General features: G+C 42.7%; 1 protein-coding gene across 1 annotated transcript; it reads right to left on the minus strand.

The window, feature by feature from the left end:
- Positions 1–1,973: 1,973 nt before the first annotated feature.
- Positions 1,974–20,804, minus strand: PSMA6 (proteasome 20S subunit alpha 6). The gene is made up of 7 exons (XM_084792370.1): positions 20,633–20,804; positions 14,441–14,535; positions 13,925–14,006; positions 11,184–11,339; positions 8,646–8,824; positions 6,619–6,713; positions 1,974–2,195 (listed from the first exon to the last, which is right to left on the minus strand). Exons 1-7 carry the CDS (start codon positions 20,706–20,708, stop codon positions 2,138–2,140), a joined length of 741 nt encoding a protein of 246 aa, XP_084648496.1. The 5' UTR covers positions 20,709–20,804; the 3' UTR covers positions 1,974–2,137.
- Positions 20,805–26,766: the final 5,962 nt, after the last annotated feature.

Consider the following 26,766-nt stretch of genomic DNA (forward strand, 5'->3'; position numbering starts at 1 on the left):
GTAGACCAGGCTAGCCTTAAACTCAGAGATCCACCTGCCTCCTGAGTGCTGGGATTAAAGGTGTGCGTCGCTGCACCCTACAACTTTGTATTTTATCAACAAAATGCCCTTTGAGTTGGTGAGATAGCTTGCCACCAAGCCTGACAACTGCAGTTTAGTCTCCAGGACGCAAATGGTGACGGGAAAAGAACTGACTCCTGAAGGCTTTCCTATGACCTACACACACACACACACACACACACACCCATGAATACAGCTAATGCAATACAAATTTTTTAAAAAAGGCCTTCCAATAAACATTTAATTCATTTTTATTATTTTAACAAAATTTTGCATTAGTCTTGTTCTCTTGTGCTTCCATTGGTATTTTCAGGTTCCTTTTAAGCTTAACATGATCCATCCTAATATTTTTAAAACTATTCAATAGTTAATTCTCATTCATCTAGATTTTTCCATCAGATTGATTCTAGTTTTCTATGTCCACACACTATCTTCTTAGAGGAAAAAAAAAAATCATTGGCTAGTTTCTCATCTATGATATCAGAGTGAAAATAGTCCAGGTGTTGTGGATGCTGTCTGTTGTCTGCTCAGGGGAGTGGACCTACCAACACCCCCATCCTTTTTTAAAAGGTATATTTTATTATTTATACAGCCTTCTGCATGCATGTGTGCCTGTGCACCAGATGTCATTATAGATGGTTGTGAGCCACCATGTGGTTCCTGGGAATTGAACTCAGGACCCTTGGAAGAACAGCCAGTGTTCTTATCCTCTGAGCCATCTCTCCAGCCCACCCCACCCCCGCCAACTCCACTTTCAAATTGCCTTCAGCACCTAACAGATTCGGAAGGGTAATCCCATGGCAGCAGCCCCTGAACTGAAAGAACTGCGACCCTGTTAGGAGCTAACCACTCCTGACTCAGCTTTGAAGAGGATGTGGTTGAAGTTTCCTGCTTCTAGTGGCTACACGCTCACATGGCCTTCTTATATAGGCCTACCGCCTATAGATGGGCAGCTCTCACTTTAGGAATGGTCTTGTATTCATCTAGCAGACACTCCGACCAGTCAGGTCATTGCAAGTCTTCCCCAGTGCACATAATGCATTAAAGACTTCCCAAAGCCGGGCCTTTAATCCCAGCAGAGGCAGAGGCAGGTGGACCTCTGCGAGTTCAAGGCCAGCCTGGTCTACAAAGCTAGTCCAGGAGAGCCAAGGCTAAGGCTACACAGAGAAACCCTGTCTTGAAAAACAAAAATAAAAACAAACAAAACAAAATTTGCAATAGTATTATTGCTAAGCTGTAAAATCAGTTCTGTACTTCCTGCTTTCAATACTTAAAACAGATCATTCTTCCCCAGTCCTGCTTCCTCAAAGTAGCTACATAGGAATACAAGGGCACGGTGGCACACACTTAGTTCTCCCACTCAGGAGGCAGAGGCAGGTTAAGTTCTGTTGAGGACAGCCTGGTCTATACAGTGAATTTCAGGCCAGTTAGAGATCCTGTCTCAAAAAAAGCCACGCCAAACCAAACCAAACCCCAAATCCCCATGTAAAAAAAGCTATACACTTCTTAGACACAGACTAAACTACTAAAAGGACAGCTGGTGGTGCAGTCCAGCAGAGCAATGGTGTGCTATGCTGGGTTCAAAGGCCAGGAGCAAAGTAAGTAACTCAGTCTGAAGCCCAGTCAGAGCATCTTTTAGTAGAAAGTCTCCAGGGAACTGAGCTTAGAAATGCCCTACGGGAACAAGGAATGCTAATAAGCCCGCCTCACACGACAACTCATAGTCAGATAGTTCCAGTCTGAGTTGACTTGTTGTGCCAAGTCAGTAGTCTGAATTGAGGCCTATGTTCCAAAAAGAAATATGAAGTGTATTCTGTAAACAAAATGGCTAAAGGTGACATGAAGATGGTGAACACTTACTGGTCTCAGGCTAATACTTAAAACTAGAGGGTAAAAAAGGCAGGACACAACTATTTCCAAAAGCACTGTTTTTATTTATACAGAGTCCTAGCCAGTTACATGGCAGGAGGAGTGGGAGACGTTCCATCTTCAATCCAGGGGCCTCTATCATGTTGGTTTGTTGTTACCAAACACACAGGCAAGTGGCATCATGAATTTGGTAAACTGAGGACAACGTTCAGTCTCTCTCTGCTAGAGCAACAAGGTGAGCATCAATCTCAGCTTCTGTAAGAATCCTAAAAGGCAAAAGGTAAAAAAGAAACAAAACAAAACAAAACACAACTGCTTACTTTAAAATGTATTTTATTATGAAAAAATTCAAACATAGAAAAGATAGTACAACAAACTCCCATATAGGGATCAACTAACTGGAGGAAATACCTATTTATAACTAATTAAGTCTATACACCCACGACTCTTCCCTATGGCTATATTGCAGGAACTCCCAGACAATTTCATCTATAGATAGAAGTGATCTTTGATATTAGATCCAGCATTTAATTGCAGGTAAGGCTGAAAACACTTCAACTGAATATAAAGCTAAGTTACACAAAATGTGTTCAATTTAGTTTAGGTGTCAATGCCTTAAAAATCTAAAACAACTTAAGCCAGGCGTGGTGGCACACGCCTTTAATCCCAGCACTCGGGAGGCAGAGGCAGGCGGATCTGAGTTTAAGGCCAGCCTGCATGAACTACAGAGTGAGTCCCAGGACAGCCAGGGCTGCTACACAGAGAAACCCTGTCTCAAAAAACCAAAAATCTAATACAACTTAAAATAACTGAGCAATGAGAAACTTAAGGCAATTTTTTAAAACTGTTGTGTGCAGCAGAGCTGAGGAGACAGCACAGTGAATGAAGCACTTTCTGCAAAAGCATGAGGATCGGAGCTTTGATCCTAGCGTGGGCAGGCATGGAGGTCTGTCTGCGACCCCAGAGCTCAGAAGGAAGCTGGCTAAATAAACTGGGTGAGTCAGCACGCACGTGAGAGACGCGCCTTCACTGTGGAAGATGGAGGACATCATCCCACTGAGGCCTCTGCAAACACGTGTGAATGTACAAAACATACAGAAGCACATACATATGCCCCAAACCAACAACCAAACAACCAAACCAACAAAAACCTGCTTGGGTTCAGAAACTATCCATGAAATAAAGTTATAGCACTATTTACAATCCACCCACCAGAAGATACTCCATGAGAACACATATTTTCTTGATTTTGTTTTTTGTTTTTAGACAGGGTCTCTCTGTGTAGCCTTGGCTGTCCTGGACTCACTTTGTAGACCAGACTGGCCTCGAACTCACAGTGATCCACTTGTTTCTGCCTCCCCAGTGCTAAGATTAAAGGCATGCGCCACTACGCCCAGCTAGAACACATATTTTCTAAATGTTTGTCTTAAATCAGAGGTCCTCAACCTTCCCATGCTATGACCCTTTAATACAGGCCCTCATGTTGTGGTGACCTCCAACCAAAAAATTTATTTTTGTTTTTTTTGAGACAGAGTCTTTCTGTGTATCCTTGACTGTCCTGGACTCACTTTGTAGACCAGGCTGGCCTCAAACTCACAGCAATCTGCCTGCTTCTGCTTCCCAAGTGCTGGGATTAAAGGCGTGCGCCACTACGCCTGGCCACAAAATGACTTTTGTTGCTAGTTCGTCACTATACTTTTGCTACTGTTTTTTTTTTCTCCTTTATTAATTTATTCTTGTTACATCTCAGTGGTTATCCCATCCCTTGTATCCTCCCATTCTTCCCTCCCTCCCATTTTCCCCTTATTCCCCTCCCCTATGACTGTTCCTGAGGGGGATTACCTCCCCCTGTATATGTTCATAGGGTATCAAGTCTCTTCTTGGTAACCTGCTGTCCTTCCTCTGAGTGCCACCAGGTCTCCCCCTCCAGGGGACATGGTCAAAGGTGAGGCACCAGAGTATGTGAGAAAGTCATATCCCACTCTTCACTCTACTGTGGAGAGTGTTCTGTCCATTGTCTAGATCTGGGTAGGGGTTTAAGGTTTACCGCCTGTATTGTCCTTGGCTAGTGCTTTAGTTTGAGTGGGACCCCTGTGCCCAAATCTGCCTATCATAATGTTCTACTTGTAGGCTTCTAGGACCCTCTGGATCCTTCTACTTTGCCATTCTCCCATGATTCTCTCATCTAGAGTCCCACTAGAATGTCCTCCCCTCTGTCTCAGTTTCCTGGTAAGTGAAGGCTTTCGTGGGACATGCCCCTTGGGCTAATATGCAGATATAAGTGAGTATATACCATTTGAGTCTTTCTGCTTCTGGGTTAACTCACTCATTATGATCATTTCTAGCTCAATCCATTTATCCACAAATTTCGGGAATTCCTTGTTTTTAATAGCTGAATAGTATTCCATAGTGTATATGTACCACAGTTTCTTTATCCATTCTTCTATTGAGGGACACTTAGGCTGTTTCCATGTTCTGGCTATTATGAATAAGGCTGCTATGAACATGGTTGAGCAAATTGCTACTGTTATGAATTATAACGTCTGTGGTTTCCAATGGTCTCAGGTGACCCCTATAAAAGGGGTTGCAACCCACAGCTGAGAACTGCTACCTTTAAGGAATCAGTTGCTTGGCAACACTGTTGACGTGACCTGTCACTGCTGGGATTCTGTTTGCTGCTTTGAGACAAGGTCTCAGACTTAGGTAGCCCAGGCTGGCCTGGAGCCTATTATGTAGCCAACAATGACCTTGAACTTCTGATACTCCTGTCTCTAATTTCCAAGATCTAGAATTATAGATGTGTGACTATGACAGACTTCACTACTAAACTTTCTAAAAAGGTAGATTTGTCTAAGTGATTTGACATTTTTTTTTACAACTTGGAGAAATAAGTAGTTTACAAAGATGTAGAATCTTGTGCTATTTTTATATATTTGTTATTACTCAAGTACACTTACTATGCTATAATTTAGAAATAATACAAGCTTCCCTTCCCCCCCCCCCCGCCCCAGTACTAGGAGTGAATCTAGAGGTTTTCTGCTGCTGGCAAGCACTCTCACACTAGTTATGTTCTCAGCCTTTTAAAAGACATTTTTATCTCAAGAGACAGAGGCAAGGAGGATCTCTGTGAGTTTTAGACTAGACTGGTATACAGAGCTAGTTCTATGACAGCCAAGGTTTCACAAAGAATGTCTGTTTTAAAATAACAAAAGTTTTTTTTTGAGACATGTTTCACTATGTTCTCAGAGTTGACCTTGAACCTATATTCCTGCCTCAACTGTCCAACAGCTGAGATTGTAGGCCGGTGTACAAGGCCCAGCTACAATGGTTTGCTTACACAGATACTTGGTTTCTTGTTCAATTTAAAAATAAGATGCAAATAACATCCAGATGTAGTAAAAAGATTTCATAAGAGATAAGAAAGTAAAGTGCATGTTGGAATTTCAGTGCTTAAAAAAAAAAAAGTAGGCCAGATGGGTGTGGCAGTCTATAATCCCAGTTCTGGGGACTGAGGTCAGCCTGGACTCAAAAAGAAACAAAACAACAAAAAAGGGAAACATTTTTGTATAGAAAACAATTATAGGATAGATGCAAATCTTCCTGTTTATATCACCTGCAGGCAACCAAGAAAGCAAATCTGAAGGGGAAGACATACAGACTACAGAAGTCCAAGCATGTGGGAGGCTGAGGGAGGATGATCTAAAGTTCAAGTCTAGTTTGGCCTACATCCCAAGGCAGTGTTACAAAACAAAGCATACACGCCACTGAGGAACTAACTCTTCAAGGCTTGAAACTTAGTTTACCAATTCTCCAACAACGCCCATGGACCTAGTCTAAGAGGAGGCACACTCAGAGGGTAAAACCTCAGCAGCTCTTAGTGGTGTTCAGTGATCACAAAGGCATCCTAGTCCACAGTGGACAAGCCACCTGACAGATCGCTAAGAGGATGAGCTGGCTGATGTAAGCAACCAGTACACTTGGGTCATGTGAGCTGATGTGCTGAGTAAGAAATGCAAGCAACTGTGTATTAGAGTTTCATACTGCCCTCTGAAGCTCCCTTACCCAGTGAATAACCAAAGTTCACCTGAAAATTACTACTTTGGAATGGTTTCTACTGGCTTTAAACTGAAAAAACAGAAGACTGAAGTCCACTCCACTTGTTGGTCTACTAATGTGTTTTACTATCAGGGATCAAGTCCAGGGCAGTGTGCACTCTAGGCCAGCATTTGACCATGCGCTTGCTCATTTCACTTCTTGTATAAAGGTTATTTTTTGTGTGTCATCTTTGGTGTTAGATATAAAGTTACCTGGAAGAGGGAGAAAACTTGCCTCTGTTTTAAGAGACTTCTAAATAAGGCTGTTTTTACAGTGCTAGGGATCAAAGCCATGACTTTAAAGACAGGGTTTCTTTTGTGATGAGCCAGGCTGGCCTTTGAATTTATGATCGATCCCCCGGCCTCAGCCTCCACAGTGCTGGAATGACAAGTATGTACCAAGATTTCTAAGACGTTTTGAAATCGACCCCTCAGATACTGGGAGGAAAAAGAGATTCACATTTCATCATCACATCAACACACACACACACACACACACACACACACACACACACACACACACAAGCACGAAGGAACCCTAATGTCTCTAGCTTTTTAGTCTAATATTTAACACATAGCTGAAAATGTAACTCACCTGAATTTAGGATTTTCAACTGTAACTACTCCAACTTCTATTTCTGAAGGTTTGAAATCAATCGACAGAACAGTAGACAGGCATGTAATTGCAGTCTGAAAAGAATTTCAACATTAAAACACAATGCTTCCCAGCTACCAACATGCCCCACCCCAAGCGTATTAATAACACCACAAGATACTTGTTTGTGTTTCAACAACACAGTCCTATAGGCATGTTACTATCAAGCTGCTTACATAAACCTGCTTCTATTAAATAGCCACAAATTAAAGGAGCTTATCAAACAAAATAGACAGAGTACATAAAAACTTATTTGCAGCCCAGTATAGTGGTGCACACCTTTAATCTCAGCACTTGGGAGGCAGAGGCAGGCAGACCTGAGTTTGAAGCCACACTGGTCTACAGAGTGAGTTCAAGGATAAGTAGGGCTACACAGAGAAAACATGCCTCAAATAAGTTGAATAAATAAATAATCAATCAACCAATCAAAATTTCATCTGCTTGATGACCAATATAAGCAAAACTGTTTAGCACCTGATGTGAAAGAAATGAAATCATTCAGATTGATGACTGCACCTTTAAAATGTTTGTGGTCATGGCAAATGAAGAATGCTCTGGCATGGTGACACAAGCATTTAATCTGAGCACTTGTGAAGGAGAGGCAGGCAGGTCTCTGTGAGTTCGAGGCCAGCCTGGTCTACAGAGTTCCAGCTGGAGCTATACAGATAAACCCTGCCTCAAACCCCCCTTGATAAAAAAAGTTCTAAATGGTTTTATATCAGATGTGATTAACATAACTATAAATTATAATTTTTAAAAGTTTTGTTTGTTTTTATAGACAGGGTTTCTCTGTGTAGCTCCTATATGCGCCACCTTGCTTGGCAATTTAAGAAACACTTAAAGAAGGCATACCATTCTATCTTTTAGATCAGAACTAACTTATTTTCTTTCAATATAAGATAAATTATTAAACAATTGTAAGTCTCTCTGTTTTGAGAAAGGGCCTTGCTTTATAGCCCTGACTGGCCTGGAACTCACTATGTAGACCAGGCTGGCCTCAAACTTACAGTGATCCTCTTGCCTCTGCCTCCCTCATACTGGGATTACAGGTGTGCATCATCATATCCAGCTTTAAAAAGTAAAAAAAAAAGTGTATGTGGGTGTAAATGTCAGGGGGTTTCTCCCTGGCCTGAACTAGCCACCTAGCTGGCTGGCTGGCAAAGCTATCTATGGCCAACACATGGCACAATAAGTAGGTTCTGTTTGCAATGTGGGTTCTGGGGACTGAACTGAGATCCCTGCACTTCCAGGAGAAGCACTTCACTGCCTGAGCTCTTCCCAGCCCTCTGTGCATATTCTTTTACTAGGAAACAATCTGCTCCAAGAACTAGCTGCTTTTATTTAGGGCCATGAAAATAATCATTACTGGATCAGCAAGATAGCTCAGTGGGTAAAGGCGCTTGCTGCCAAACCTAACAACTTGAGTTCAATCCCTGGAACCTTTGTGGTAAAGAAGAACTGACTCCTGCAAATTGGCCTTTGCTTCCATGGGTCATGCAGATGCAGACACACATACATGGCTTTTGGGTTTTTGCCTTTTGTGTTTTGGGTGTTTTTGTTTTTTTTGAGACAGGATTTCTCTGTGTAGCTCCAAAACAAATGTTAACAAAACAAAATAATATTACCAAATCTTAAGTGTTTTTACTTTTGTTATCCACAAAGTTTAAACCCAATTTGAGTCTATTAAACTTAGGCACCATGCCAATCTTAGAGTCTAGTGTTAATTCTTATTTTTCTATTTTGTGTTTGTTGAATATTCTTTCACATATATTAAGATTGAAATGAAATAAATAAACACAGGCCCCATCTCCCCCCATGTGAGCTGAATGATATCAATTCTACCTTTATTAAACTATCTTGGATCTTGTAACATCACTGAGAAATAGCTTTCATAGACTATCAATAACATACTGATGCTCACTCCCCCAGAACAATAAAGAAAGGACAGCTCCTTTTGGCAAACTTACTTCCACTGTTTGTTCAAATGTCCAATCAAATTTCTTCTTCACTTTTTTTTCAAGGAAGCTGGTTGACTCTGTTTGTTTAACTCCTGCTGCAGTGGCCTTAAAGCCACAGTAGTAGCCTGCAGGGTCACACTTGTACACTTGAGGGCCTTGTTCTTCATCTATACCAATTAAAATCATACCTAAAAAGAAAGGCTCCAGTTAAATATGTTACACCATCCTGCAAAAATTTTCCTTTCTTGGGTTGTCATATAGTTTGTTGTTAATCATTATTTTGATCATTAATTTTAAGCTTATTTGTTTTCCTAAAACTGTTAAAATGTAGCTTTATTACCAATAATAGATTAGAAAACAGAATCTAGAAAACAGAAAATAGAATCCTGTTTTGACAAAGGATATATCAGGTTGTTGTTTTAAATAGGTTCAGCTTTTTTTTTTTTTTTTTTTGAGTCAGGTTTTCTCTGTGTAGCTTTGGCTGTCCTGGACTTGCTTTGTAGACCAGGCTGGCCTTGAACTCATAGCGATCTGCCTGCCTCTGCCTCCCAAGTGCTGGATTAAATGCCTGGCTAGGTTCAGCTTTTTATTGAACATGTTTAAAAGTTTCATCAAGAAGACCAAAGCCCATCCCACCACCAGTCTCCTTGGATCCCTCTTTCTCTGCTGTAACAATCAAAATTCATTTTTAGAATAATTCCTGAATACAGAGGACAGATTAGAAAAAGAAATGACAGAAGAAATAAATAAGTTAGGAAGGAAATAGTAGCAATAAGACAATGAGAAAGTGACAGGAAAAGAGGGAATAGATACTCTGAAGCAGAAAACTTGATGGCTTAATCGGATGACCAGGGAGAGCAGACTAAGACTACTAGGAGAAGGAGAGGATGCATGTACAACAGTAACGACTCAAGTGTCTGAGATGAGAGCGGCTGGGCTGAGAAACCAGGTGAGCGACTAGCATAGAGGTAAGGTAGTACGTGCAGCCACTCATGGGCTGACATTAGCCAGACTGCAAAGGAGAAAGGGAAGGCCCACGAGTACAGCCTAATAAGTGACAACATTTAAGGGACCAATAGAGGAACATGAACAAAAGAAACTGAGCAGAAAAGAGCACTAGGTGCCACCATACCTGTAAGCTAGCACTTGGGAGGCTGAGACAGGGGGATCACAAATTTGAGGGAAGCTTGAGCTACTCAGCAGGACTCTAAGAGTATGGAGTGGATGAGAATGAAATCAGGGGCTGGTGAGACGGCTGAGCAGTTAAACAACACTGGTTGCTCTTCCAGAGGATCGGGCTTACAGCCATCTTAACTCTAGCTCTAGGGACCTGATACACTCTTCTAACTTCCACAGGCACCAGGCACACGTGTGGTACAGGCAAACATCACACATTACGAAAATAAGAGAGTCAGGCATGGTGGCGCCGCCTATAATCCCAGCGCTCAGGGAGGTAGAGGTAGGCAGATCTCTGTGAGTTTGAGGCCAGACTGGTCTACAAATGAGCCCAAGAGAGCCAGGGCTACACAGAGAAACCTGTCTGGAAAAACCAAAAAGAAAAAAAGAAAGAAAGAAAAGGGGTCAAAGGAAAAGTAATGTTTAAGAGGTCAACAGAGTCATCTGCAAAAAAGAAACATATTTAATTCTCTGAGTAAGACCTGTGACTGTGGCAGAGCACTTGCCCAGCAAACACTGCCCTGGCTATGAGCCCCAGCACCTCAAAAAAAGAAAGGTCAGACTGGAGAGATAGCTCAGAGGTTAAGAGCATTGGGTGCTCTTCCAAAGGTCTTGAGTTCAATTCCCAGCTATCACATGGTGGCTCACAACCATCACCCAGTGCCCTCTCTGGCATGCAGGTTACATGCAGGCAGAACTGTATACATACAGGGAGAGGAGAAGAAGAAGGAGGGAGGAGGAGGAGGAAAAGGAGGAAGAGGAGGAGGAGAAGAAGGAGAAGAAGAAGAAAAAAAGAGAGGAGAGAGGAGAAAGGAGAGAGGGGGGAGAGGAGAAAAGAAAGAGGAGAGAGAGAGGAGAAAGGAGAGAAAGAGAGAAGGAGGTGATAAAGGCCAGGGGACTCAAACGTTGAATTTTCATTAATGGATGATGTCAGAAACAAATACAATGCCAGACAGATGCTTTTAACCCCAGCATTTGGGAGGCAGAGGCAGGACACAAAGAAACATTATCTCAAAAAAACAAAAAACAGAGAAAGAAACCGTAAGTCTGGATGTTATCCCAGTTCTTTACCCCATGATCAAAAGTAGCATTGACACTGATAAAATGCCTACTAAAACTTCACAGAATTAATAACCTGAATTATAGTAGAACCCCATTACCATAGCCTAATAAAGCGGGACCTTCAGATCACATATCCTAAACAGAAATATTTTAATTAAAAAAAAAAACAAAACAAAACATAAAAACAGAACTCAAAGCTGTAATTTCAAACTACATGTTGAGAACTCAAGTATGGCCTCAGTTTCTTTATGCAAGTTCTCTAAAGACAATTACAACTCAACTCTTTAGAAGATTTCTGAGCATACTTACAACAACCTAGAGGCCTCATTTCAGCATTCTGTGTGTAGACTTGAGAAATATCAGCGATTCTTTTACATAGCATGTCCACAGGAATCTCATAGCCGTATTTGTATTTCCAATTAGCTGCCTCATAGCGTGCCCTCTGTACCTGGGATCTGCTGTCAGCTTAAAGGATACACAAAGCACCAAAGAGTCACCACTTTAGAATCAGAATGAACTTGAAAGTCATTTCTCTACCACAGATATCTATGTTTATTTCAAATACAAGTTATGCATAAAAGTCCTCTGTGGCTTTTTCTTGTGATAATGAACACTGAATTACTTGGCATGGAGTACATGTAAGAAAAGAAAGAGATTAAAACATGGAGCTAAATGTTTATGCCCTATTGCTCTTTTGCACCAAGTCCTTCACCAGCTGTCAAAATAGTTTCTAGAAGAATCTAGTAGTTTGGGTTGGCACAATGGCTTAGCTGATAAAGGGGCTTGCCACCAAACCTGATGGTTTGAGTTTGATCCTCAGGACCCAGTGTGCAAGAAGAGAAACAACTCCCAAAGGTTGTCCTCTGACCTCTACATATGCTTCACGGCACATATGTGAACAAATAAATGTAATAATAAAAAATGTCTAATCATGGCTGGGCCAGGGTGGTACAAGCCTTTAATGCCAGAACTCGGGAGGCAGAGGCAGGTGGATCTGAGTTCAAGGCCAGCCTGGTCTACCAAAAGAGTTCCAGGACAGCCAGGGCTACACAGGAAAACCCTGTCTTGAAAAACCAATAAACAACAAACAGATAGTATTTCTTGTGAAACTTTTTTTTAAAAAAGTACATTCTTTGAGAGTTATTAGAAAACTAGTAACTAATACTTCTATGTGCATGAGCATTTGCCTGTATACATGTGTACCATACATGTGCCAAGTGCCTCCAGAAGCCAGAAGAGATCACAGACAGGGGAGTATGAGCTGCTATGTGGGTGCTGGGATTGAATTTTGGTCCTCTGCAGCAGCAAAGGCTACTAATCCTTGAATCATCTCTTTAGCCTCCTAAAACATACTTTAAGGAGAGGGAATAACCTCTTCATTTTAGTATTTTAGATGTGAATTTTCCTTTGAATTCAGAAAATTGAAAGCCAAAATAAGTTTTACAGAAATTCTCACTCCTAAGTAGTCATAACTAGATCTGAGAAAGAGTGATTGTTTAGATCTATTTAAATTACTAATCACAGCTGAAATACAGTATCTGTGGGGGCTCCAGATTCCCTACTAGCGGCAGAAAGCCCTAACTCTATTACTTAGGATTTCAAAACAGCTCACAAACCAGAAATGGCGAGTCCATTCCTGGAATGCCAGCACGCAGTAGGCTGAGGCAGGGTGATTACTGAATCTGACACTAGCCTGAGCCTTACTGCAAGATGCTGTCTCAAAAACCCAACTAATCAAACAGGCATGGTAACAAACACCTTTAGTCCTAGCATTCAGGATGCAGGAGGATCTCTATGAGACCAGCCCGGTCTACACAGGGGGTTCCAGACCCTATCTCAAATAAACAAACCCAAAAACCAAAAGGCCAAACAGTCAACTAAATAACTATGATCAGTCAACTAAACAACTAATCAATCAATATGATTGATACTAGGGGCAGGTAAAGTCCTGTGGAGAACCTAAATTGTGATCCCTAGTAGTCTTGTAAAAGCTAGGCATGCCCCTGTAACCCTGGGGCGGTGTGTGTGTGTATGTGTGTGTGTTTGAAAAAGGAAGATGATCCTGGGGGCTTGCTAGCTAGACAGTCTGGTTGAAACAGAGAGATCCAGATTTGGGGAGAGAAATAATCTCAAAAAATAAGGTAGAGAGTGATAGGAGAAAACACCAGAAATCAACCTCTGGCCTCCATAAACACATGCACAAGTGAGTATACTTATACAATTAATACTAACCTTGGAAGACAGTGACTCTATTACTAACACCCCAAAACCAGGCACCAAGGGATCTTTAAAGCACAAAAATCAGGGCTGGCAAGTAAGGGTGTCTGCTAAGTCTGATGACCTGAGTCCCATCTGTAGAACCCATGGGGTAGAGAAAGCCAACCTCCACAGGTTGCCGTCTGACCTCACACATGCCATGACAAAGTGCACCCCTCCCACATACATCATTGTTGACTGATCTGGTCATAGATGCCGCATTAGAGAATGAAGCTCACTGAGTTGCTACGCCTTAATTTTTGGAGAAGCAGTGGGGCTCAGCCTTATTAAAAGATACTGAAATCTGCCTAGCTCACTCCAGTTACTTTATTCAAACATTATATAAGGTTAATTAGGGCTGAGAAAGGCTCCAATTACCAAAGTTATCTTGCCCTTGCTGCCTGTGAGAGCAAACAACCCACACAAATCTCAGTCCCTTTGACCATAGCTAACCATAATCAAAAGTAATAACTCCACGTTTGCCAGGAGTGTCTTAGGACCACAGCTGGTGCAGCTGCAAGCTTCCACATAACACCAAGCACAGATTCTCAGCAGAGACAACATTTATTCAAGGTTCAAACACTCTCAAAACAATTTCTCAGCCTCTATTGATTGACCCTCATGTAGCAAAGGCTTTGCTGAAACATATCACTCAAAGCCAGATACAAAGGCTTTACTATACATTTTGTACTACATATTGTACATCAATAAATAAATGCAAAAACAAATACAGAAGAATTCAGAAGGAAATGCATCAGGCTTGTTTTTCCAGGAAGGTGACTAGCTGCCAATACCTGTCATTCCCGTCATCACACAGCCAATGTTTTCAGTTATCTTGAACAAGTGAGTTACCGTGCTGGAATCCAGTAATTTGTCCTAATGAACAAAACAAATCAGGACCATTTCATTTTAAAGTAAACAGGCCCCTGTGCAGTTATAAAAACCCCACAGAATGGAACTATAACAACATACTGTAAAATAGAAGTTATGAGACATGTATGTTCTGTTCAATTTACAGTTAAATCAATCTTTTAAAAGAGGGCAGATGTTATCTGTAGATGAACAAAACAGTCCCAGATGACAAAGGACTTAGAAATATCCTTCCATTTCTTTTTATTATATTATAGAGTTTAATGTGCCACTTCTGTTTACTCATGCACACCATCTATAGCTAGCTGCTCAGTGCCCCTTGAATGATTAGTTAAATGGCTGAGTCAAGCCAAAAGCAGCGCTGCTGTGAACCTGTTCAAACCCACAAAGGACCCTTATATTTGTTCTGTAGCAACTAGATACCTGGTGGTATTACTTACGGGTACTTTCTTCTGTGTGACAATAACTGCACAGTCCTTTCCTCTGACAGCGACAGATGTGAGTCCACCCTGGTTAATAGCCTTAAAAGCATACTCTGGAAAAACAAAACAGGTTGTTGTTTTTGGACTTTTTTTTTTTTAAGGTGGAATAGGGGCTGAGGATGTAGCTCAGTTGGTAGAGAGCTGGCTTATGCACAAAATACTGGATCAATCTGAGTGTGGTGGCTAGAAGTTAGCATCTGACAGATGGAGACAGGAGAATCAGGGAGGTCAGCCTGAGATACAAGAGACTGTCTTTAAAAAGGGGGGGGGGAGAGAATAATTTTCTTTCCATTTTTGAGACAGGATCTCATTATGTAGCTCTGGCTGGTCTGGACCTCGAGTGCTGGGACTGAAAGCATATAACACCATGTCTGCTAACATGAGATAATTTATCATAGATTCTTACAATGGAATTAATATACTGTCATTAAAATAACGAGGTTAAGCTATATGAATGTGGAATGCCAACCAAGGGATGTAAAGTCAAAATAATAAAAATGCCAATAAACCAGTCAAACCAGCTCCATTTCTTCCCATTTTACTGACACAAGTTTTACTCTAATTTTATCACAGCAAATCTTAATATTTCATCATTTTCAAAGTTTTTTTGAGACAGGGTTTCTCTTTGTAACCTTGGCTGCCCTTGAGCTCACAGCAATCCGCCTGCCTCTGCCTCTCAAGCTGTGATTGAAGGCATGCGCCACCACACCCGGCTTCAAAGTTGTTTTATGGGCACTATTTCAACCAAGCCTGGTTTTCCTAGGTCAAAGTTAGATGCTTTAAAGATTTAATACTTGGGCTGAAGAAATGGCTCAGTGGCTAAGAGTACTGGCTGCTTTTCCAGAAGTTCAGAGCTCAATTCTCAGCACCCACATGGTGGCTCACAACCATCTATAATGGGATTCAATGCCCTCATCTGGTGAGCAGGTGCATGTGTAGATAGAGCACTCAGAAAATACATAAGAAAGAAAGAAAGAAAGAAAGAAAGAAAGAAAGAAAGAAAGAAAGAAAGAAAGAAAGAAAGAAAGATGACCTTATGACACAAAAAGTAGTCAGAAAGGAGGCTTTAGGTCTATGTGTGGTAATTATGGCTGCTATGCAGTAGGTATAAGGAAAGGGAAATAGGCTGATGTGTCAAACCAAAAACAGACGAAAAAAAGATTTAATACTTCTGTTGTGTGGGCAACAACTAGCCACACACACACAGCTTTAATTGCTTTTGGATCTCACATGGATATTTTGTCTACCAGTTGAAGTTTAATCCCAGCACAGTCCAGGCCAGCCAGGGCTACATAATGAGAACCTGTCTCAAACAGTGGAAAGAAAACACTGTAATCTTTTGTAACTTATAATAAACACATGGCCCCAAAACAAAACAAAAAAAGCTGGGCTATGGTAGCACACTTGGGAGGCTGAGGCAGGTGGACTCTGTGAGTTCAAGGCCAGCCTAGTTTACAGATTGAGTTCCAGGACAGCCAGGGCTGTTACACAGGGAAACCCTGTCTCAAAAAACAAAACACAAAAACAAAACAAAACTCAAAAAAATAATTAACACATGGTTCTTTAGTTTATTACAAACCAGAATGTGTACTTCTAGCTACTGTCAATGCATTCTCTGGTTTTAAAAACTGGTATCAAGATGGAAGCCAAACACAAACTACTTTCATATTATATAGTTTATTTGATAATGACTATCTCTCAGGAGATAAGATTAGAAATAAGACTATCACCTTCTGTGTTAATATAGAAAATACAAAAGATAATATTTTTTCTTTCTTTCTTTCTTTTTTTGTTTTTGTTTTGTTTTTTTGAGAGAGGGTTTCTCTGTGTAGCCCCGGCTGTCTTTGACTCACTTTGTAGACCAGGCTGGCCTCAAACTCACAGTGATCCGCCTGCCTCTGCCTTTGGAGTGCTGGGATTAAAGGTGTGCGCCACCATGCCTGGCTCTCCTCTTCTTAGATAAACAGAATATGGCAAATAAAAATGAAAAGATCCAAATAGTCTGTAAAACTTGGTTATTAAAAAAACAGAAGTGCTGGGCATGGTGGCGCATGCGTTTAATCCCAGCACTCAGGAGGCAGAGGCAGGCAGATCTCTGTGAGTTCAAGGTCAGCCTGGTCTACAAAGCAAGTCCAGGACAGCCAAGGCTACACAGAGAAACCCAGTCTGTACTATAAAGCGAGTTCCAGGATGGCCAGGGCTGTTATACAGAGAAACCCTGTCTCAAACATCCCCCCTCCCCCTCGATGTTCCTTTGTTTCCCTAAGTTTGAAGGCTACATAATAATTTCACACAACTTGCTAATACTTGTTTCTTAAAACAGTGATCCTCAAAAGTGGGATCATTAGTAATCTTAGTATTGGCACAGGAGGAGAATATGAGATTTGAAGATATAAGTGTTGGTTGGGCTGGAGAGATGGCTCAGAGGTTAGGGGCACTGACTGTTTTTCCAGAGGTCCTGAGTTCAATTCCCAGCAACCACAATGGTGGCCCACAACCATCTATAATGTGATCTGATGCCCTCTTCTGGCCTGCAGGTATACATGCAGGCAGAGCACTGCATACATAACGGTAAATAAATAACCTTTATAAATGTTCTGGTGTAGACATTTATGTGTGTACATACATATAATTAACACTCTCCTCTCTCTTCCTCTGGACTTCACCTCATCTTTTTCTTGTGTGCTATAACCACTGAGCTACACCCGAAACCTTAAAATTAAAATTTAAACCAAGGAGCTCTATAGTTCTTAATACATGCCTGCACAAATACAATTTGTATACATACATTAAGAAAAGACATTTCAGTGCCAGAGAGATGGCTCATTGAGTAAAGGCATCCACAGCTAAGCAGGGCAACCTGAGTTACATTCCTGAGACTCACATGGTGGAGAGAACCAACTCCTGCAAGCTCCCTTTGACCAACATACACAAATGTACACATATGCACATGAACACCCAAACACATACACAGGCAACACAACATAATTTTAAAAAACTGAACTTTAAACCTATATGCTCTATAACTCCTAACACATGCTTGTACACAAACACAATGTGCACACACGTTAAAAATTTTTTCAGAGGCTCAGGGGTTAAGAGTGTATTGCTCTTGCAGAGAACCTGAGCTCAGTTCCCAGCACCCATGCTGGGCAGTAGACAAGCAGGCAGGCAAAGAGACAGACACACACAGTGGAGTAGGGAGAGGTGGGGTAATTCAGGGCCAGACACTGGTTCAGTGGGTAAAGGCACCTGCTAGCAAGCAGGACACCTTGACTCCTGAGACTGGTCCTCTGACTCCTGTACACACAAAATAAATAAAATGCAATTTAAAAAACTATTATCTTAAGGTCTAAAGAAAAAAAATCAATAGTTACCAGAGTTATTTCTTTAAAAGTCTACCAGCTGGGCGTGGTGGCACACACCTTTAGTCCCAGCACTTGGGAGGCAGAGACCAGGTGGACCACTGTGAGTTCGAGGCCAGCTGGTCTACAGATGGAGTCCAGGACAGCCAAGGCTAACACAGAGAGACCCTGTCTTGAAAAACAATAAAACCAAAACAACAACAACAACAAAAAAGTCTACCAACTGTTAAAATTGGTAGACAATATTTATAATTATGCTTAGTATACTGTAATTTAAATTTATGACTTGATCACTGCTAGACTATTTTGGTGTTGGGAATTAAATGTAGATATTTAGGCATGCTAGGAAAACACTACCACTGAGCCCCACCCCAAACCCCTTATAGCATCTCTGAGTCTTAAACTCTAGCAAATTAGGGATATTAGTCTATTAATACTTACTTCCCTTATTATCATTCCATCTTGTTATATTAGTCTACAACTGTGTAGGTTAACAAATTTCATTTTTATAGTTCTTAGATGCTGTGTCTTTGGGTGAGTCTGAAGTTTAGCCTAATACACAGCATTTACAATATTGTGAATAGACACATATATTTCACTAGGAAACTAAGCAAGATGGACTCAAAGAACGGGATTCTTTAGTTAGAGAGACTAATTTAACAGAATGTTTTAAAGTCAAAGAATCAACAGGCATCCTGTGATGTACCAAATGCTCAACATTTAATAGCATATACTAAGCAATATAATGTATTGCCTAATCTCATTCTCAAAACAACCACAAGAGGAGGAATATTAGCCCAACTCTGCAAACAGAGTTTGAGCAAAGATTATAGACTTGCCCAGGCCAGCTAGTATGGAGCACAACAGGTCCCTTAATCCAGGTATGGCTCCAAGCCCTGAACTCTGCACCACTATATTGCTTGCTCATACTGTTCTTTCACTTTCTTTTTCTTAACAATGCCTAACTGATATCCTGAGTAGCAGAGAGAATGCTATTCAACAATTACAATCACTGTCTAGATATTAAATTTGCTTTGAGCTGCATCTTCTCTCCTAAATCCTACTAAAATGACACTATATTCAGCCTTTCTATTCACCAAATTTAAGAAGTACTAAAGACTGGTTTATGGCCAATTTCTACAAAGCAGTTTACAGAAATAAGACAGAAAAGTCTAAGGGTGGCTTTTTCTGTTCACAAACTTAACACAAAACACGGGGCTGCTGCCCTTCCACAGGACCCCGGCTCAACTTCCAGTACCCACATGGCAGCTCATACCTGTCTATAACTCCAGTTCCAGTGGATCTGGGACCCTCACACAGACATACATGATGCAGCAACACACCAATGCACATAAACATAAACGAATATTTTAAAAAATCAACATCTCAAACAATAATTAAACATAGAAAAACTCTTTCAAACTCAGAAATAAACCACAGACAGTAAAGAAAGTGTTCATCAGGACCATTACCTCTTTTGTCACAACTTTCAAATGAGGTGAATTAAATGGATTACCGAATCACTTATATGATGACGGTCCTTGCCACGTTATATACAATATGTAGCTACAACATGTAGCAGCCCAGCCTCTTTAATGGCCCTTCTAAAATTTATAGGTGCATAGAACTCCATTTATAGGCCAACTCTAGGGTCTCCAACCAACATAGTATGACTCCTCTTGCCAAGACACTGAGATAAAAGACTTACTCAAAAAATAATAATAATAATAATAAAATAAAAATCATGGGCCAGATGTATATCAGGCCCTTCTAACACTAAGTTTTCTACGGCAAGAGCTTAAAAGTCTGTCCTGTATTCTCAACCTAACTCTGCCACGATTTCAATTCGCCAAATTTTATTGTTACTGGGAGTAACTGATTCCGAGTTCAGCTTTCTGTACATTACCTTCAGTGAAGACTAAAGGTACCTCAACTAGGCTGAGAATCAGCTTTTAAACTATAGAAGCATTCATAGAGATGGGGGCTAAAATCTGGGTGCCAGCTCCAAAAGCAGTTTATTACTATTCCTTTGTTTTGCACTTTTGAACTTGGCAAATACTTGTAAATTTGTCTGCTTTTTATTCGTTTGGTTCCCAGTCACTTCCTTTTAAGCTGTGGGCTTCAGTAGGGACGAGTGACAAGTATATCTTTCCTAGAAACAGAAGTGTCTGCTATAGGGCTTCGCATACTTGTATAAAATTAACCACATTAAAAAAAAAAAGTCATTACTGCACAGGAGGATGTGTGCATTTCAGTTGGATGGTTAAGGAACCAACCACTCTCTAAGCAGCGGCTCTCAACATGTGAGTCGCGACCCCTTTGGGGTATGGAAACCCTTCCACAGGGGTCGCCTAGAGCCCCCCAAACAACACAGACATTTATATTAAGGCTCATAGCAGTGGCAAAAGTACAAGTTTGTAGTAGCAGCGAAAATAAGTTTATGGTTGGGGGTCACCACAACATGAGGAACTGCATTAAAGGGTCGTGCCACTGAGCTAAGGGCACCCCGGAAGCCAGGGGCAGGCATTACAATGCAATACCTTAGCTCTTTGTGTCTGGACAGCCAGGCGCCCCCTGAAGAGCGCCTCCAGGCTTTGGCTTCTGCCTCCGAGTCCGCTTGCAGACAGGAGTGGGCACCCGAGGCTCAACCCGACCTCGATCTTCTCCTTTCCTGACTCAGGCCCTGCTTTAAGCCCCAGACTATACCTGGGCCGCGTCTGCTCGCTCCAGGCCGAAGCATGACAGAGCAATTCGGGTGTCCCACGGGCGGCCCTAGTTCACTCACCTACTTGGTAGAGTCGTCCCTCGGGAGAGAAAATAGTAATGTGACGGTCAAACCCGGCGCTGGAACCACGGGACATGACGTTCCCACTATTTCAAACCCAGTCTGCACCCCGTAGCACCCACACGCAGCACACAAGCCCCTCCCGGAAGTTATAATTACTGCTTCCGGAGCACCGGCCGGGCTGCTTCCGCTCTGGTAAGCCTCTCGGTACCCGCGCTGGTTCCAGGGGCAAGTTCCACAGCACCGCCCTGGGTGGGCGGGGCCTCGACCGCCCCCATGCTGCGCCCTGGCGTGCTTCTGGTCCTTGGTTGCGGCCGTTAGGGCATTCTGGAGAGCAAATGAGCCAAAAGAGGAAGTTTTCAAGTAATGATTTGCCTGTCTGTGACCTCAAGAGACTGTATGCCCAACGCCTCTGTCGTTAGTTTTGGCGCATGCACTTGATACCTTGTCTTACCGGAGATCTGGCTTTGTTCTTCCTAACCCTCATTTACCCGCCGTTCTCATGCTACGATTTGGGGGAGAAAGGAATGCAGCTGCTGTAGCACCCCTTAAATGTAGCATCTGAAAGAGGGCTAGTTGAAGAAGCCACTGGAAAGCACAAACGTTTTCTTCTAGTCTGGCAAGATCTTCCTTTGGACAGCGGCCCAGGTTTTCGTTATTTATTTATTTATTTGGGTCATAAATGTGGAATTGAAGTTGAAATGCAAGTAATGGGAACGCGAGGTTAAGCAGTCTTAATTGGTAAGGAACAAGACCACTGTTGGTGGTGGATGGATACAGGAGAGTAATTTTAAGTAGGTGAAGGAGCTCCTGGGGAACGGGTGGCTTTTCAAACGGTAAAATTCTGCACACTGTGCCCCTCAGGGTACAACACGTAGTGAATATAAAATTTGAAGCATTCTGTTTTGGTTTTTGGATTTTGGTTTTTCGAGACAGGGTTTCTCTGGGTAGCCTTGGCTGTCCTGGACTCACTTTGTAGCTTCGAACTCACAGCGATCCGCCTGCCTCTACCTCTCGAGTGCTGGGATTAAAGGCTTGTGCCACCACGCCCAGCTCTCGAAGAATATAATTAAACTATTTTCCCCTAGATTAAAAGAAAAGTGTGTCCAAAATAGGGTTTTTCTTTTTTTTTCCTCCCTTATTAATTTATTCTTGTTACATCTCAATGGTTATCCCATCCCTTGTATCCTCCCATTCTTCCCTCCCTCCCAATTTCCCCTTATTCCCCTCCCCTATGACTGTTCCTGAGGGGAGGGTTTTTCTATATAGACTTAGCTGTCGGGGACTCCCTTTGTAGACGAGGCTGGCCTGGAACTCAGAGAGAACCACTTGTCTCTGCCTCCCAAGTGCTGGGATTAAAGCCCTGCCCAGCTGTTCTCTCTAATATTTGTAACAATTTACTGCTGTAATACTGAAATATTCAGCTCTTTGTTATTCTTTCTAAACGCACTTATATTAAAGCAAAACATCTGAAGAGATTATTCATAAGGAAGTTTGGGTTTTTGGTTTGGTTTTTGGTTTTTTGGTTTTCTGAGACAGGGTTTTTCTGTGTTATCTGAAAGTTTTAATTTCTCAAGTTAATTTTTTTCTTCTTTTAGAAGTGAAACATTTTTTTAAAAGTATAAAGCCAGGTGTGGTGGGGCACATCTTTAGACAGTCACGATCTCTGAATACAAAGTGAGTTGCAGGATACTACACACACACACACACACACACACACACACACACACACACACACACACACACACGGAAGGTGGGGCGGGGAGATGGAGACAGGGACATCCAAAACTGAAACTCACTCGGCCTCTGGAACCCTCGGTACTTTCCAGCTCTAATTCCCAAGTGTACTGATAGGAGCTGCTGTCCCTTTGTTTCCGGTTCAGGTCCATCAGGATTAACTCCTAACCTTTGGGGCACTCAGTCTGAGCCAGGTGAACTGTAACGCCTACAGTTTGCCTGAACAGCCATGGATAAGGAGCTCTCTGTAAGACTGCTAGGAGGGTGCGCTGCTTTAGTATGCAGATGTCTCTAATTTAGGCCTCACACTGGACTCTTCCTTGAAGTTGTATTTTCCCAGTTGCCTCTGTCATAGTAAACAAACATTTCAAAACTCCAAAATAGGCAAAACAAGAATTCCTCATCTTTTTTCTTTCAAGCCGTTCCTTGGCAAAGCATGTCCTCCTCTGCTCCTGAAGTCTTAGCTGGCTCCTTAAAATTCATAGTTGTACTCACCTTATGGTACAATGTGCTCTAATGAAGGCACCAGGCTCTTGGTGTATAAAACCCAGATGTTTTACCAGATCTTGAGCAATGGCACCGAGAAATGGACTCTCCGGTAGCCCACTTACCGTCCCTCATCTTCACACGACCACCACCACCACCGACTAGACATAGCACCTTCATCTTGACTGTGGACTTTACCACTATGGTTTGGCATTCTCATTGTGTGCCAGCAGGGAGCGGAGCTTGCCAGCCTTAATTAGGCCTCGACCCAGGATTTTGGGATCTGCTTGATCAGAGACTTGGAGGCCAAAAAGGCATCCCACATTTTGACCAACTTCCTGCCCTAGTTTCTTGCTCTTGCTAAGCTTCGTTAGCACCTCATTGTCCATGTGGGAGACAGCCAGGGCCTTGGCCTCATGGCAGCGCTGCCAGTTCCCCCAGGATGCACACAGAGAACTTGAGGCAGGGAAGTGGTCTTAGGCCTGGTGGTGCCTGAAGCACGTCTCCTTCTGACATTCTTGAGGTGCATCTGCAGCTCCGCTATTTCCAGGCACCTGTGGCCCTTGTGTTGGTCCTGGGCAGGATTCCCCACACTGCCTGGCTCAGGGCATCGCCAGAGACGTTTGTTGTTCATGGCTGCTCACACCAGGAAAGCAAGAAAACAACAAAACAAACAAACAAACAAACAAAACCCCCTCTATTCACTTCTGTCCTGTCATCCTTACTTGAAATGGCAAGAGAAAAGCCCATAACATTGTTACTGATACAGCTTAACTTGGGCAATGCCTAGCATACGTAAAGTACTCAATAAATATTTGCTGAATGAATGTATTAATTGTTCAGAGCACATTAAGACTGTATCCCTTGGGGCTTGAAGAAATAGCTGAACAGTTGAGAGCACTAGCTCTTCCAGAGGACCTGGTAGCTCACTCCTCAGTACACATGAGGGCAGCTCACCTGTCACTTCAGCCTTCAAGGTATTGGGCCTCCAAGGGCACCCGCACATATGTGACATGTTCGTGTAAATGCACACTTTTTTTTTTTACAAGAGTATTCTTTTCTATTCAAACTTGAATTTAAATTCCATTTGCAACAGTTCTCAGATATGTGACCTAATACAAGCTGGATTCTCTTGCTAACTTTGCATAGCCAGATCCACTTTATGGGGGTTAAGAATGAATAAGAGAAGTAGTAAGCAAGGTCCCTAGCCTATAATGAGGACTGTTAGGACTGCCGCTTCCCTGGTGTGTTATTGAATGCTGCTCATCATTCCTAAAAAACAACTCTCCTGCTTTTTATTCTTTCTCCCACTGTTCAGATTTGGAGCCCTTTTGGTCTACCCTGGGACAATAGTTTCTTGCTGATCCATCGATTATAATTATCAATTTTTTTAAAGTTTTTTTTTTTTTTTGAGACAGGGTTTCTCTGTGTATCCTTGGCTGTCCTGGAGTTGCTTTGTAGACCAGGCTGGCCTCCAACTCACAGCTGATCCACCTGCCGCCTGCCTCTGCCTCCCGAGTGCTGGGATTAAAGGCATGAGCCACTAGGCCCAGCTCAATTTTTTTTTTTTAAGAGCAACATCTCAAGTTGCTTCTCTGCCTAGATTCCTTTGGGATCCCCAATGTCTTCTGAATGAAGCTTAACATGTAGGTTAGGGCCCAGGGCTGTTAACGAGCTGGCCTCTTCTGCCTCATCCTCCATCGCCTGGTCACCCCTCAGGCTCCACCTTACTGTGACGACCACCCGTGCCCATCTCCTCCCATCGAAGCCCAGCTCTACCAGTTTGTCTCTTTACTTTTCATGCCCACTGTATAGAATTCATATTTTTATTGGCTTGAATTCTCAAAAATATTATTCCAAAAAGCATAGAAGAGAGTGTATTTAACCCTAGTCAGCTCACAATAGAGATCATGGATGACTAGAGTAATTAACTCATATTTTGGATGCTTAATGGACTGCCAGTAAACGCTGGGCAAAGGAAAGCAGAGGAACTTGGACTTTTAAGAATTAGAACTGAAGCTGGGCACGGCCTTTAATCCCAGCACTCGGGAGGCAGAGGCAGGCGGATCACTGTGAGTTGGAGGCCAGCCTGGTCTACAAAGTGAGTCCAGGACAGTCAAGGCTACACAGAGAAACCCTGTCTCAAAAAACAAAACAAATCAAACAAAACAGAGTTAGAACAGAGCTTCTCTGAAGTCCCCTGGCATCTGCTTAATGCTGTGTCTGTGGTTAGAAACGAACAAGATAGGAGCTCCAGGGGTTCTGTGTTCAGGACCACCGGCAATTGTGCCACGCGTGCTGAGTCAGTGCTCTGTAGGGAGCCGTCTTCTGCGCAGGCTTTGTGTGCTTGGCAGTTTTTGACATCTTGGTCCTTTGACCATCCTCAGAGCCGCTTGCTACCACCACTGCACAGTTACACAAGGGGTCTCCTTGGCCCTTGGACGTGCTGTCATCTCCTCCCTGCTTCCAGCAAAGCCTGCTTATTTACTGTTGACAGTGCCGAGGATTGAACCTAGGCTCTGACACATGCTAGGTGAACATCCGACCCCTGAACCTCACCTCCAGTCCAAGCAGGCCATCTGTGAGCGAAATATTGGCAGCTGTTTGGTTTAACTACAGAGCTGTATGTCTAGGCTTCCCCAGTTTGGAAGAGGGGGGCTGGGTGTCTCTCTATCCTCACTACCCCTGGAACAGGAATTGCCTCATCATAGTCCAATAAATGACTGTCACACTAAATTGAAAGGTAACAACAGAGAAATGTTTTCATAACCGTAATCTTTTGCTTCCCTTATAGACATTACCTTGTAATGATGGGATGTTTCAAAACACACGCCCTACAGGCCAGGCAGTTTCACAGATTCAAACAAATTTTGATCTCCAGTGGGGTGGCTGGGTTTTTTGTTTGTTTGTTGTTGTTGTTGTTTTTGAGACAGGGTTTCTCTGTGTTAGCCATTGTAGACCAAGCTGGCCTCCAACTCACAGTGGTCCTCTGGCCTCTGCCTCCTGAGTGCTGGGATGGTATATTTTAAAGGTGTTTTGCCGGGCAGTGGCGGTGCATGCCTTTGATCTCAGCACTCGGGAGGCAGAGGCAGGCAGATTGCTGTGAGTTCGAGGCCAGCCTGGTCTACAGAGCAAGTCCAGGACAGCCAAGGCTACACAGAGAAACCCTGTCTCCAAAAAAAAAAAAAAAAAAGAGTTGTTTAGTATACCTCCTTGAAGGAGTCAGCTTAGTTTCCAGTAGTTGTAAAGCAGCGGGTCCATCTTGTAGTGAGCACCAGACCGTTCAGAGAATTGTACGTCCTTACCAGTGGGCTGCTTGTGTTTATTTCTCTTTATTCGAAGAGACTTGTGACTAAATGAGAAATCCACATTTGAGATTTTTCCACACAGTCAAATGAATTCCTCTGGGAAATCTTTCAGAAAGATGAAACTTTGCTGATTCCATTGCGAAGGGAAATCCCCTGGAAGCAGGCTTCATGATGCATGCCCTGGGCAGCAGCTAACCCACTCAGCCCAGTGGACTTCCCCTGGCTCGGGGAGGTGTCACCCAAGTCTGGGCAGCAACCCTCCCGCAGCTTTAGCACAAGCCTACGGGGCAGAGCTGCCATCTGTATGGAAAGTTTGTCCTTCCTCTCTCGGTGGCCACCAAGTCAGACTTTTTGAAATGACTTTCTGGGTTTTTGAAAATTTTTAGAAATGACTTGACATCTCGTGAGTCTTGGAAAACTTTCTGTGGGGCCTCTGTTTGGCCAGGCCCACGCTCTCCCCGGGGATAGAAGAAGGTGGAAGGTAGGGGTTACCCACAAGGCGAAGGTACAAAGTGGCAGTGTAGCTTTCACAGTGGCATGCTGGGTCACATGGTGTTCAAAGGCCATGTAAGAATTCTGCCCTTATTGGGGCTATAGCTCAGT

The sequence above is a fragment of the Acomys minous genome (genome assembly GCF_964271855.1).
Source record: "Acomys minous genome assembly, chromosome: 8".
Lineage (NCBI taxonomy): Eukaryota > Metazoa > Chordata > Mammalia > Rodentia > Muridae > Acomys > Acomys minous.

What these genes read in the sequence shown, in the direction of transcription:
- PSMA6 (XM_084792370.1), bottom strand. Translation starts at nt 20,708, where the DNA reads ATGTCCCGTGGTTCCAGCGCCGGGTTTGACCGTCACATTACTATTTTC. An exon ending in CATTTGAACAAACAGTGGAA is followed by an intron (nt 6,714 to 8,645) that starts GTAAGTTTGCCA and finishes AATTCTTTTCAG; the next exon opens with ACTGCAATTACATGCCTGTC. An exon ending in GTTGAAAATCCTAAATTCAG is followed by an intron (nt 2,196 to 6,618) that starts GTGAGTTACATT and finishes TTTGCCTTTTAG; the next exon opens with GATTCTTACAGAAGCTGAGA.